The following is a 14,829-nucleotide window of genomic DNA, read 5'->3' as shown; positions in this document are numbered from 1 at the left end:
ATAGCCAAAGAACAAATCAGTCTTAAGAATGTTTTTTGTGCATTGACTTAAATTTGTTTTGTTTGGTTTCTTTAGATTAACCATGTTCGGACCAGAGACTTTGACTGCTGCCTTGTGGTCCCTTTGATCGCAGAGTCCCCAAATCGCCTGGAGCTTGTCATCAGCAGAAATCCCACTCACTCTCTAGTGACGAATCACACTGACAGCACAACTTTGTCTCAGCCCGTGACCACCAACATAGAGCCCACAGAGCTGTCAGTCAGTGGAGAAGATGGTCCAATCAAATGGAACCAACCAGGGGACAGTGTTGGGGCGGGGCTTGTGGGGCAAGTTAACAATAATTCCTTATAGCATTAGAACATATATATATTTATTATTGGATAAAACCAGTTTAACTACATAGACTGTAGAGGTGAACATGGGGACGATGGCTTAGGAAATATATCGATGTTACGGTCTGTCCACACTGGTTCAGAGTGGACCGTTCATGGTGCTACACACCCATTGGAACTATTCCCATGACACTGCAGAGGCAGCCTGAAAGCACACCGAAGGACTCTTGCAACTATTTGCCTTCTCATCGTCCAGTTCAGTCGTCACTGGAACCAGAGATATTAATACTACTGAAGCCACAACTGGGCCAAGATGAACATTATTGGCCAACACGTACAGATTTATTGTTCTACTAAAGCCAGAACCACACAGCCAAATGTGAAAAAGTGTTTCTGGTCTGAGAGGTAACAGAGGCATGGCTTGTGTCTGACCGCAAAGTGCCACAGCAGCACAAACACTGGTGGGAATGCTCAACTGTACTGAAATATACGTTGCCATGGAAATAATGGATGCTCCGATCCGACTCTTTGATGCCGTGTTGATAACAGGCTTCTTGATACCCCACACCATTTTTATTTCTATTTCATATCAGGAATAAGAAAAACCGCAAGACACAAGTGATATTTTTAAACAAATATTAATCGTTGCCTGTTATTTACATTTTTCTGCTTTTATCATTGGTGCAAGCGTAGGGTTAGGCTTAAGTACGTGGGGTAAGGGAGGGGTAGAAATGGGATGGCGTCTTGGTTTTTCTGAATTGGATCAGTCAAGTTTTTGTTTTGGGTCAAATAGAGGTAAATATAGACTCATCATTCTAAGCACCTTCTTAGCACATTCAAGACTTCAACACTGCAATGTCCAGGCTATATACTGTACCTACATAAAAAACGATTCAGAGGATTTTGATCGGAGCGTCAGGGATTATTTATTTAAAAAAAAGGGTTTGAAAATTGTTTAAGTTGCGTGCCATGAAAAATCTGCAGACTGGACAGTAATAAGTATCATGCTAACGGTGACGGTGAAACTGAGCTGATTAATAAGATTTTTTCTACTGTTTACACCTGTTGGACTGGCCACACTGTGTGTATGTATGTTGTGTGTGCGTGTGTGTGTGTGTAGCTGTGTGTATGTGATAAACACAAGGCCAGTTAAGCCCCTCCCACATGACTATGTAATCATGCCGTTGCTCTACCCTTCCTTCTCCTCTCTAGACCAAAAGACAGCCAGGAAGAGCTGAGAGGAATGAGAGATTCAGTGATTGGCTGGAACCAATCGGGAAAAACATCCTACCTGTCTTGTCTGTTTGTAATGGGCTACACTATTTTAAACTGAAATGAGCAGTCAGTTCCAGGAAGAAGAAAGCATGCCCCCTCCACAACCTCAGACCTTGACCCTCCGTAACCGTAATTTAATATGCTAATCAATCTGTGTGTTTTTAAATGTTTGTTTTCCATTGAAACTGAATCCAAAAATATGTAAAATAGACAAAACAAAGTTATGTCTTGTTGCTGTTCACATTATACCATCAAAGTCTAATTATCACAATGCTTTCACATAAAAGCTACAATGTTCATGACAAAAAAGAGAAACCCTGTTAAAACAGGCAGCCCGTGACAAGTGTGCGTGTGCACGTGTGGGTGTGTCATTTTGAGTGATGTCAGCATATTCATCCTCTCCACAGTCTGAACTCACTATTTAAACTGGCCTTCTCTGCCCTCTCCTGGAAAGAACACCTACATATCTTAAAGTGCTCTGCTCGAGGGCTGATACTGCGTACAGCATCACTGTTATATTACAACACTCATGTAAACTTTCAACTTCTTAAAACCTCAATCTAGAAGCACACTTTTGAAAATGATCATGCAACTCTGCAAACACAGACAGGCCGTGAGCCATAGATAAAGTAATATCTGAAAACTGCTCACTGGTACAAAACGGTTACCAGGCTACTTGTGGACCTGACTATGCAAAAAAAGGATTTCAAGCATTAAGTAGGACAGCAACAATTGAATTAATCATTTTGTACATTTTGTAACATCCACAAGATATTTAGCTCTAGCCAAGCCGTATGAAAACCTCAAATTAAACTGTCTAATAAATGTGCGATTAATATTCTGTATCGCAGGCTAAAACCTATTTGACTCTTATAAGTATTTGTTATCGTTTTATTTGAGTTAAATGATACTTAAATCATTAGATTAGTGCTGTTTATAATTTGTGGTTTAACAAGCAACAAAAATATTAGGAATATGAAGTATTGCAGCGCAAAACGTCTATTGGGAAAAATATCTAGAGGAGCAGTTCAAGTTTTACACAGGGCTAAAACATTCATGTATTCAGCACAAGTTAATAGTTTGTCATTATCATGGTTCAACACCGGGTCCCTCTGGTTTGTGTGTGATGATCTGATGTTTAGTGGTATCACAAAAGTGTCTGCAGTTTACAAAGACTGAATAAAATAACTCAAGTTCAGAGTATGGTAGTTAGCAAAATACTAAAGGAAACTCAATGGGCTTTTTCTGTATGATGAATTGCTGTTTTCTTTTTTTGTGTTCAGAAGATGTCGGGAAACTCCATCGGTATTTTCTACAAGTATAAGTGATCAAAGCCATACACACTACTGTCTGAGATGCACTGGTTGTGTATTATCATATATAGTTGTGTTTGTGTGTGTATGTGTGTGTGTATGTGTAACATTGCGGATATTTGCACTCAGTGATTCACCTCATCAAAACACCCACCACATGCGCACACACAGACACTCTACATTGCACTGCCATTTATAATAGTGGGTCAGATTGTGGGTTCATGTAGCTTCACCAACCAAACTGTATTTTTATTTAAAGGAACAGGGATGTTGTAAAGTATTTTTGTACAAATTTAATACTTTGGTAGCATGATGTTCCTGGTGTTGTGTCCTGTTGGGCTCCACTTTCACTCCCCTTTATATGGACGACTACTGAGCAACAATAAAGCTGAAATGTGAAAATGATAAGGTGTCATCCTAAATGTGTGCTGACCAATGACCCCCAGACGAACAGTGAACTCCACTGAGCATAAACCTGAACATAGCTTTAGCCCACCTAAAGTCTAAGTTAGTCCTGGATGTCTACAGTGCCTTTACTTACCATTCCAGTGGCCTGTAAGAATGGTAAGTAGGACACTCCAGAATAGATAAATAGATGTTTTAGATTTCTGGTAGGTTTTCTTAATGGAATGTATTATGTAACCATAGAGACGGTTCAATCAGCAGGGAATCAGATACAGACGGCATCTCGTCATAGAAGGGGGCGTGGCTCCGCCGAGGGGGAAAATAGAATCTTTAGAGAAACACAATTTTCCACTCTTTTTTGCCATTTTCTGGTGGAATATCAACTTATTTATCACATACAAATAAAGTCAAGTCCAAATCAGGCCCATATGGATATTTTATCAAAGCAGATTGTGCAGTAGAAGTGAAAAAACGGCAGTTGTAGCAAGCACTAGCTAACCGTTAGCATTAGCCCGATGCTAACATGTAGCATCAAGTTAGCATTCTCCGTTATTCATGTATTTATGGGCTGTTGAACCACTTTGCTCCTCCCCACGTCTTTGTATCATTATTTAGTATAAACTATGTTCATATTTCAGCATTTGTTAAAGTCGTTTTTGAATAATAGAGAAAATTTACATTTTTTCAAAATTGTTTTCCCCCTTAACTGTTTTCAAAAATGACCATATATGGGCGATTCCAGAGATGCCGTCTGTATAGATACAGACGGCAGCTAGCTAGCTAGCGCTTGCTACAACTGCCTTTTTTTCACTTCTACTGAACGATCTGTTGCGACAAAATATCCATATGGGCCCGATTTACACTTGACTTTATTTATGTGTGATAAATAAGTTGATATTCCACCAGAAAATGGCTAAAAAGAGTGGAAAATTGTGTTTCTCTAAAGATTCTATTTTCCCCCTCGGTGAAGCCCCCTTCTCGTCATAGAAGGGGGCGTGGCTCCTCAGAGGGGGAAAATAGAATCTTTAGAGAAACACAATTCTTCACTCTTTTAAGCCATTTTCTGGTGGAATATGAACTTGTTTATCACAAATAAATAGTCAGGTGTAAATCGGGCCCATAGAGATATTATCTCACAGCACATTGTTCAGTAGAGGTGAAAAAACGGCAGTTGTAGCTCGCGCTAGCTAACCGGTGCTAACATGTAGCATCAAGTTAGCACCAAGCTTTTTTATGTATTTATGGGCTGTTGAACCACTTTTTTCCCTCTCCATGTCTTTGTTTCTTTATTTAGTAGAAAAATCTATTCATAATTCAGCATTTGTTAAAGTAGTTTTTTAATAATTAGGGAAAGTTTAGATTTTTCTCCAAATTGTTTTCCCCCTTAACTGTTTTCAAACATGACCATATATGGGCGCTTCCAGAGCTGCCGTCTGTACCTATGGAAATTAAAGGCACAGAGCTAAAAACCCATACAGCCACTGGGTCACTGAAAGGTCAAATATGCACTAATGTTATTAATATTTGGGGCGACAGTGACGCAGATGGAAGAGCGAATTGTCTCATGATTGGAAGGTCGGGGGTTCGAATCCTGCCTCCTGAAGGTGCAAACTGTTGTGTCCTTGAAGACGACACTTCACCCATCTTGTCTCCAGTGTCTGTGTACGCTGGTGTGTGAATGAGTGAGTGGTTCCTTGCCACGCATCGGAAAAGCGCTCTATGCATGCGTTTCCAATGACATCACCAGCCATTTTGAACACCGAAGTAGCATTATGCAGTAAATACAACATGTAATAATATCTCTACTCAGGATGAAAATGAAAAGCGACTGATTGATGGTGGCATTTTTATGTGCTCGTAATCATTGCTCATGATGTAAACAGGTAAAACATGGCCCCAGAGACACACGTTTATGTGATATAACCAGTAAATGTGGCACAGACGTAGCAGCTCTGTCTGTCGAGCTACAACGGGATTTACTAAAGATCTGCTTCACTTCTCAGACTAATACATCAAAGAGGAAACCGAAAACCTTTCTCTGTGATTTTTACAGTTTGTCTTAGTCTTAGTCAGTGTTTAAGCTGCTTTAAGCTGTGGTTCAGGGCTTTCTCTTGGAGAGGTCGGAGCTGAGTTGTTGAAGCAAAAATGCTAACCGGTAGCATGCCAGCATCTTAAACACTGACTCACTGGTTTCTTCATAAATGTGCGTCTCTGGGGCCGTGTTTTTACTGTTATCTTCTTGAGAGTAGAGATATTGTTACATGTTGTAGTACTGCATAATTCTACTTCGGTATTCAAAATGGCCCCCATAACAACAAAAGTCAGATGACTGAAAAGCATGTATATGTTAAGACCATTACAGTATTATCTTTTTTTTAAATTATTATTATTATTTTTACATAAAAAGTTGCATAGTGTATCTTTAAAGTGTGACATTTTATTCTAATAACTTTTCTTTCTTCTTGTCTTAAAGGTGCATTATTCAACTTTTTATGTGGAATAAAAGTTTAGATTTGTGCATATTTGACCTTGTAGTGACCCAGCGGTTGTATGAGTCGTCTGCATGGCGCCTTTCCTTTCCATCACAGTGACCTCCAGGACGCTCCAGGATCAATCGTTTGGAAGGTTTTCACTGCTTCACCAGAAAACCGACAAAACCATAGATCCTGGAGCGTCCTGGAGACCACCGTGATAGAAAGTAAAGGCGCCATGCAGACGACTCCTTCAGCCGCTGGGTCAAATACGGACAAATATCAACTTTTTTTTCCCCACATAAAAAGTTGCATTAAGCACCTTTAAGACAAGATGAAAGAAAAGCCATTAAAATTAAAATAATGACATCACACTTTATGCCACTTTTCATGTAAAGTAAATAAATAATAATAATAATGGTCTCAACTTGTAGAGCGCTTTTCCACCTTCATTAGGCCCTCAATACGCTTTACAGCAAGGAACCACTCACCCATTCATACACCAGTGTACGCAGACACCGGAGACAAGATGGGTGAATTGTCTTGCCCAAGGACACAACGACAATTTGCACCTTCAGGACGCGGGACTCGAACGCGGGACTCGAACTTCCCCTGAACTTCCGATCATGAGACGATCCACTCTTCCATCTGCGCCACTGCAAGGTCAAATACACACAAATATGAACTCCACATAAAGTTGCCTAATGTACCTTTAAGGACTAAATAATCATTCGAATGTACATGTCATTGTTGAGTCACTGACATAGGCCTAGTTATTCAGTACATAGAGTAGTATATACCCCACATGTCCTTGGTTGTTTTTACCTCTACTTGAATAAAAAAAAAAAACATTTTAAGTAAACGTTTAGGCTTCTCTCAGTTGTGGATGTAAACCATGGATCTATTGTAATATCAATGTAAACCCAAGGCCGTGGGAACCCAGGGTGCTGAGGGCGTGGCGTTGCAGCACCCCCTGGTGGATAGTTTGTGAACTGCAGGCAATATTAACCCCTTAACTCCCACCTGAACCGAGCACATTCTCTCCAGCTTTAACCCCGGTCCAAAAGCTTCTGGAAAAAAGGTGTGAAAATAGCAACAAAACTGAGACGAAAACAAGGATGGAAATGTGAAAAAAGTGAGAAAACATTGATGAAAAAGTGACAAAAAATTTACAAAAAAGTGAGAAAAATTTGACGAAAAATTGAGGAAAAAAAGGACGAAAAAGTGACAAAAAAAAGTCACGAAAATTTGACAAAAATGAGACGACTGCCCAACAAAAAAAGTGATGAAAAAAAAAATCTGATTTGAGGAAAAAGATCAATTTAGTTTTTTGTAGGTCTTTCAAATGAGGCGTTACACTGGCCTACAGGATTTGGGTAAAGCTGAACTAGAGAAAATGCTCTCGGTTCAGGCGGGAGTTAAGAGGTTCATAAATAGGATTTATGCACAGAAAAAGTATTTTGGGGGTAAATTTTGTCCCTCAGCACCCCCAAACTAAAAAATCTCTGTGTAAACCCACATGTGTAAACCTATCAAAGTTTTAGCTCTGGCTCTGCTACGCTGCCTGCCTGTGTTTTCTGCTCGATTAGTCTGGTCTTGTTGTCTTCTGTGGCGTCGTGTGTTTGTATCGTTCAGCAGCCTTGTTTTTCCTTCATCACTATCTCTGAATATACCGTCTTCGTTTTGAGTACTGTTTGTTATTTGCGACATAAGCGATCACGGAGGACGAATTACGAAGATGTCCACTGCACTGGAGAACTACATAAACCGTATCCTTCATTGCGAGACTGAAAATGAATGGACGCTAGTTAGCAATCCCGTTAGCCACACAGAGCAGAGACCAAACAAAACCAATCTGCGTTTGCGTTTCATGTTTGTATTAATTGTATTGTATGTAAGTGTATTTTTGCTTTGGTAAGTTTCTTTCTTAACCTGGTTTCTTAGGCACTGTGGCTATTGTCACTTCAGACGGACGAATGATTGTGGTAAGTCAATTTCACTGTACTAGACCGGGGCTATTTGTCACACTTTTTTTTTCTAGAGTACACTGCTCATCAACAGAAAATCCCACAAGAGTCAGATATGCATTAAATGAAAGCTTGAACCCTTGACTTGACGTAGACCCCACTCTCTTTTTTTCTATCAGAGTTCGGGAGGGTGACGTCATATCGCTAAGCATCATGGGATTCGCACCAATAATAAACTCATTGAGATTTTAGAAGTTAAAATACTGGAGTTATTGTTCATATTAAAGCACTTGGACACCACAGTGTGTTAGATGTATTTACCAGCAAGAACTCAGCAGCTGACGGAGTTGTTCCACGGCTTTTTTCTCCACTTTTTATACTGTTTTTAGCTAATGTTAGTCTATGGAAAATGTATACTAACAGCTGCAAAGATGGCGGATCTCTATGGTAACTGTGGATTTAACTGCAATCAGGTTTGCCAGATTCTCAAAACCAATATATCGTACCAAGCTTCTAAAACTATCGGATTTCATCACAAACTATCGTACACTATAGATATGTCAATAGCGCTGTCGCACCTGCGCAAAATATGGTCCATATCATCACCTCCCCGAACACAGGCTCGTGCACTGTCCCATTATTTACATTATGCACATGCATGACATGACAACATAGGCACTCACCAAAGAGATGACTGCAGCCAAGGCAGGAGGATGATGCGATTGTGGAACTGTAAAACTGAGCCCTGAGTAAAACTCAGGGACAGTCTCTCCTTCTGGCAGCAGATATTACACCTACGTGAATTCGGAGGCTAAGTCTGACTCCAGATCAGAGCGAAAGCAAAGCTCTGCTGAGAGGGGACAGTGCATTTAACCAGACTTTATCTGGCTCTCTGAAATCGTACATTAGGGATTTTTATAATTATTGATCGTACAGGGGTCAAAATTATCGTACAAAAACGATAGTTATCGTACGTCTGGCAGTCCTGATTGCAATAAACAGTTATTAACCGTCAAACACAACAAAATGGACTGTGACAATGTGCCCCATATGTGGGGCCAGTTGACACACACTTTTGGGGTTGGTTGTCGCTATTATTTTTAATGGAGTTTTTGATGTTAACTTGGAATTTGATAAACTTTTGTAACTTGTTTTCTTCTGCTCTTAGGCTATTACAAAAATAGCCCAGACATTAAAGTTTGGGAAAAGGCATAAAATCAATTCAAATGTGTCCTCTCCTCATGTCTTCAGTTCAAATGAGAAAATAAAATTATTATTGGAAGAGATGAAGATGATACCAGTACAGAATCAGTACCAGCACACACTGCCTTCGAATGTGACTATAAAAGTGTGACAAATAGCCCCGGTGTCCCCTACTATTTGTGCTTCTTTGTGATAGGCTACATCTTATAATATGATGAGGGACTCTTTGCTCTATCTGCCCAATTATATTTCTAATTGATGTTTCTCTCCAGAAGGCTACTGTTCCTAAAGAAACTCCTTTCTACACTGTTTACTGGAATAACACGGTGCAGTTTCACATTAGCCAGGGCTTGACATTAACACTAGCCACAGCCAACAAGCCAAATGCTGGTAACTTTCACTTGCCACTCCCATTGCAGCTGTCTGGAGAATCAGTCCTGAATTTCGTCTGTTTTATTAACCTCGTAAGCCCCACCTCAACCGAGCATATTTGCTCCAGTTTGGCTGTACCCAAATCTAAAAGCTTCTTGAAGAAACAAAAACAAAAAAGTTACAAAAATTTGACAAAAAAAGTGTCAAAAACGCCACAAAAGAGCAACAGAAAAAGCAACAAAGCGACAAAAACGCAAGGAAAAAGCTCAAGTTTTGTAGAATTTAGCTATCAAATGAGGAGTTACACTCGCCTATAGGCTGTAAGCTTTTAGATTTGGGTAAAGCTGAACTGGAGCAAATGTTCTTGGTTAAGACATTAAAGGAAGGGTTTGTAAGATCTCTTGTATACATTTCCATAAACATATGTATCTGTGTATCCAGTCCCAGATATGAGGCAAACATGTGCAAATCAAAGAGTGGTTATAATGTTTATTTATTCACAATTCCAAACATTAAAATAATGTAATGTAAAGTGTAATCAGGAGCATTTCAAATGAGGAAGGCATCACTTGGAACACATCTTGAAGCCATTACGTGAACACCCTTATTTAGATTACTGCAAGAAATATGTAGGTACACCTCTTCCTTTTGGTAATGCCGTAGCATAGATTCCTCTTCATTTTGATAGGCTGTTTAATATTTAAGGTTAAGCAAAAAGAAACAACTATTGGGTCATGCTTTGTGTCTTTAGGGGACCCTGAAAGGCTTTGATCAGACCATTAACCTGATCCTGGATGAGAGCCACGAGAGAGTTTTCAGTTCAAGTCAAGGTGTGGAGCAGGTGGTTCTGGGACTCTACATAGTTCGAGGCGATAACGTGTAAGTCACTCTCAACTGTACACCCCTGGCAAGAATCTAATATTGTGGGCAATGAATTCCAATAACAGGTTTAATCTTGGACGTTGCAGGGCAGTAATTGGTGAGATCGATGAGGAAACGGACTCCACGCTGGATTTAGGAAATATTAGAGCTGAACCTTTGAACTCCGTCGTGCATTGACCCCTCTTAAGGACTGATGGCTCAACATCTTGTAATCGTTTTTGTGTTTTGTTTTTTATAAATAAAGAAGTGGCTTCTTTAAAGGGTTTGCTGATTTTTATGTCCTTTGCCTCAATATTCTTGTTAAATAAAGTCTACACTGAAAAGTTTTATTTGAACTATGTGTCATCAATAACAATAACAGTTACAGTCATGTGAAATGCCATTAACAAATGTCAAAATATGGAAACGTATATGGACATATCAAGCATTAGTGGTTAGAACAAGGCTGACTTATTTTCAAAAGCCTGTAAGTAAGCAGTAATTGTCTGGCTTTTTAAAAACAATTGTTTTTACATTAGTTAGTTTTGCATTGCCTGTAAGTGGGAACTGAAGCTCGCTCTTCCCCCGAGGTCTTGCACTTTACTGTGATTGGTTAAACCCGCCTGTGAATCATGACCAATGTGTGTGGTCTCTCCAAATTAGCAGATCTTGATTTTATATTTATATTTTCATATTGCCCACTCCTAGTCTGGCAGCAGGGTTACTTTTACTAATTTTTTTTTCTGATATTTAGATTTTTCGCCTGATACGATCGTCAAACTTTTCCGCAGCTGTGTGATCTGTTCTGGAGTAGGAGCTGGATCCTCATAGTGGAGCTTCAACCAGGGAAAACCTAGTGTATAAATTAGCAATATCATTAAAACATGCTTTTCCTTCATGGTAATGCTATGCTTCCTACCTTTCTTCACCTTGTCACCAAGTGACACGAGAAGCTCAGCCCCCACACTGTGATTGATGGGAGCCCCAGCACTTGACCGTCCTGCTCCAAGTTTGTGAAGAACTTGGGCCAGACACATGCCATCTACATCCTCAACCACGCCTGGGACACATGAGTCGGTTAGAGACCGTCAGCGGACACACACCCAATGACCGACTGAGCTCAAACCTTTAGCAATAACAACGGCATGTTTAACATAGCTATAGTATTAGCTGGATCAATATTTGCTAAAGCTATACCAGTTCCTTTGAATATTTAAATTTTAACCATTCCACCTGTAAGAAAATCACTGGTGTTTGTTTTAACTTCAATTGATCCACATCATTTCATTACCATTTTCCTGTGTTTCCAGTTCAGTGCAATGGCTAGATTTTCTCAAAACTTGATAATAATCTGTGTTTTTAGCGCAAAGGAGCCGAGCCGTCTCTTTGGTCACGCCCTGAGCCTCCATCATCGCCTGAAACTTGGAGAGGGCTTGTCCACCTGCCACAGCTTGAGCGATCTTAGTTTTGCCCGTTGTTAAGTCAGGCACCATGCCTGTCATCATAAGCAACAAACCACCTGGGCAAACAAAACAGTTTTCAGCAAAAAAAACTGTGTAAAATCGTAAAATCGATTTTACAATTGATAGTGTTTTACCATGTGTTGTCACAAGCTCCATCAGGTCATCTGGACCATTCCCCTTCAGTGTCTCTAGAGATTCGATCACCTCTAAACTGTTTCCCACATATCGACCAATCGTTGAATCCATAGAGCTGAGGACAGCTGCTGTACGGATCCCCAAACCATTTCCTGTGTTTGCCTGAACACTTTTTATATTATTTTGACAGAGCAGAACAATATTCAAAGTTTTAACATGAATATACAAACCATTAACTGTGCAAGTTCTTTAGCACTGTCTAGATCTTTGTACAGTGCAGCTCTTCCAAACTTTACGTCAAGAACCAGAGCTGACAAAGACTCTGCCCCCTTCTTTGAGATAATAGATCCTACAGAAACAATGAACAAACTGCATTTTTGAAACAGTAATCATTCATTAGAAATAAAAACAGTTTGTTGATCACCAGTGATGAGTGGTAAACTGTCCACAGTACTCGTAGCATCCCTAAGAGCATACAGTACTCTGTCTGCAGGAACCAGCTTCTCAGTCTGACCAACTATACAACAACCCACTGAGGCCAGAATCTCCTGGACCTGCAATTATCAAGACAGTACATATACAAATACACAAATATTTTGAATGGAAAAAAAACCTAAGGTGACCTTTGACCTGTGCCTGTGTTTGACTGACGGTAAATCCAGGAATTGACTCAAGTTTATCCAGAGTCCCTCCTGTATGTGCCAACCCTCTCCCACTGATCATGGGCACCTGAAAGATACATTTCCATACATATACAATTGATACACTCAAGCAATATCACCATCATCATGTGATGGGCATCTTGTGGCATTTCCAATTACCTTGCAGTCACAAGCAGCTAAGGCAGGTGCTAACACCAGACTGACTTTATCACCCACACCTCCTGTTGAATGCTTATCCACCATTCGCCCTGCCCACTCTTGAGGCCATGACATCATTTGCCCTGATGACATCATCCCCTGGGTGAGTGCCACGGTCTCTGTGACTGTCATGTTCTTCATCCAAATAGCCATGAGCATGGCCCCTAAACATTGAGGACACATGCTCTTAAAATAGGGATGTTCACACTTGGTGGTGTTGTCATACCTATCTGACAGTCTTGTATGGTTTTGTCCGTGACAGCATCGACGAACATTTGAATCTCTTCTTTGCTCAACTCCTGGCCATCTCTTTTCTTTTTGATCAGATCTGGGATGGACTGCATTTTGATCCGCAAGTTTCTGAAAACAACTAAATCAATATCAGAATAAATATTTCAGTCTCAGCCTCATGCAGTTTCTGGGGTCAGTGGACACTAACGGGACATTTCTATAAGAGCGGATCTGAACGGACCGGAGCGTTTTGCAGGTGTTTCCACTGCCGACAGTGAACCGCTCCACTCCCAAAGGGGGGTCCAAACCACCCCAGCCCTGGACCACTTCAGCCTTGAGGTCTGGAGTGGTTTGCCGGCTGTTGTTTTGATGTAGCACAGTGATATCAGGCTGTGATTGATGCCAGTCATATGCATATACAGTAAATGTCCTTGGCCACTCCCATATCGACCCAGACCACGTTACCCTAAAGGCAGGGGTAAGGGCTGCCCCTCCCTAAACGAACCGGTCTCAAATGAACTGAGCTGGTCCGCTCTTATGGAAAGGTGGTTCAAGGAGTAACAAAAAGTCTCAATAACATTTATTAAAGCAGTTCAAGCATTAAAGGGACAGTGCATGTTAATGAACACGCCACACCGGATTGTAGCCTTTAGCTAATTTCCATCCGTCGTCCCTCATGTGCACTCTCAAACACCCTGGCCTATTGTACATGTTTTAGTGGTAGAGGAAACTGGAGGAAACCTACTCAGACACGGGGAGAACATGAAAACTCCACACAGAAAGATGCTGTTCATATGGGAATCGAACCTGGACCTTCCAGCTGTGAAGCACCAGCGCTAACCGCTGTGCCACTGTGCTGCCCATATATATATATAAATTGTATAAGTACGCATTTTAGAATGTTCAAATATAATGCTTAATTTAGATTTATAGAAAATTCACATTTACATTGATCCGTCATTTTGGCTCTCTGAGTTTTCATTAGTCTCATTAGGGATTCTGAGGCACTTATTTCACATTATTCATACTATTCAAAAATGTAAAACAATAAAGGCTCAAAGTTTTTGAATATTTATGTGTGTATTTCATAGATGTAAAATTATGGATGAGCTTTTCCTGGTCACCTAGCATAAAACACATATTCAGCTTTGCTTCTGTGATTAATGTTGAGACATTTTTTACGCATTCAAAGATTCCAGAGATTAATGATGCAGGAACGCAGTGACATTAATGGCTTTTGTACCAGTAGTAGTACTACTAACTGCTACTACTAGGCTACTCAGTAACAGTAGTTATTTAAACGTTATTGTACCACGACTACTGCTACTGAGTAGTAGTAGTAGTTGTAGTATTACATGGCTTTAATTAATCAATTAATCGGTTTGAATCAATTTTCCTCTTAATAGCCAATTGCCTAAAACCCATAGTAATGCCATGTGACTTCTTGCATTTTTGTTTTGGTCACGTCATGTTAAATAAAAAGTACATGGTTAGTGGAACTGCTTTAAGTTCAATTCTTTATGTAAATATTAATATATTTTACTAATGCACTAACTTAGAGTTAGAGATTCTTCTGAGAATATCTTCCATATATAGTATAGCAAAGTATACAAACAAACAAACAAACAAACAAACAATATCCAAGTAAAATTGGTACATGATCCTTAACTGAATTGAAAATCAGTGTTGAATCGAATCGGGTCCTTGTGAAATGAATCCAATCGAATCGATTTGGGAAATCCGAATCTACCCAGCCATTGAACTAGCTACTACTGTCACTGCTGATACCACTAGGCTACTACTACTACTACTACTACTACTACTACTACTACTACTACTACTACTACTACTACTACTACTACTACTACTACTACTACTACTCAGTAGCAGGAGAAGTGGTGCAAAAGTATAACTCATTCAGCCGGGAATTGAACCCCGATT

At 40.0% G+C, this 14,829-nt stretch overlaps 3 protein-coding genes across 6 annotated transcripts in view; 2 read left to right on the top strand and 1 right to left on the bottom strand.

Moving 5' to 3' along the window:
* grip1 (glutamate receptor interacting protein 1) overlaps nt 1-3,328 on the top strand; it is a 46,654-nt gene extending 43,326 nt beyond the window's left edge. For all 4 annotated transcript variants that reach the window (XM_079551517.1, XM_079551515.1, XM_079551516.1 and 1 more), the window contains one exon: nt 76-3,328. In XM_079551517.1, the coding sequence (XP_079407643.1) occupies nt 76-351 (276 nt within the window). In that variant the 3' untranslated portion in view covers nt 352-3,328. The remainder of the gene's footprint in view (nt 1-75) is intronic.
* Nucleotides 3,329-7,381: 4,053 nt separating this feature from the next.
* lsm8 (LSM8 homolog, U6 small nuclear RNA associated) lies at nt 7,382-10,546 on the top strand. The gene is made up of 4 exons (XM_079552345.1): nt 7,382-7,565; nt 7,741-7,781; nt 10,090-10,217; nt 10,307-10,546. Exons 1-4 carry the CDS (start codon nt 7,535-7,537, stop codon nt 10,395-10,397), a joined length of 291 nt encoding a protein of 96 aa, XP_079408471.1. The 5' UTR covers nt 7,382-7,534; the 3' UTR covers nt 10,398-10,546.
* A 236-nt stretch (nt 10,547-10,782) lies between these two features.
* Nucleotides 10,783-13,014, bottom strand: tymp (thymidine phosphorylase). The gene is made up of 9 exons (XM_079551616.1): nt 12,884-13,014; nt 12,619-12,821; nt 12,428-12,526; nt 12,222-12,351; nt 12,028-12,146; nt 11,797-11,959; nt 11,491-11,718; nt 11,119-11,259; nt 10,783-11,052 (listed from the first exon to the last, which is right to left on the bottom strand). Exons 1-9 carry the CDS (start codon nt 12,999-13,001, stop codon nt 10,904-10,906), a joined length of 1,350 nt encoding a protein of 449 aa, XP_079407742.1. The 5' UTR covers nt 13,002-13,014; the 3' UTR covers nt 10,783-10,903.
* Between the last annotated feature and the right edge of the window lie 1,815 nt (nt 13,015-14,829).

Source organism: Gobius niger, assembly GCF_951799975.1.
Source record: "Gobius niger genome assembly, chromosome: 2".
Lineage (NCBI taxonomy): Eukaryota > Metazoa > Chordata > Actinopteri > Gobiiformes > Gobiidae > Gobius > Gobius niger.
The sequence above is the reverse complement of the archived record's forward strand: the minus strand, read 5'-3'. Positions and strand labels throughout refer to the sequence as shown.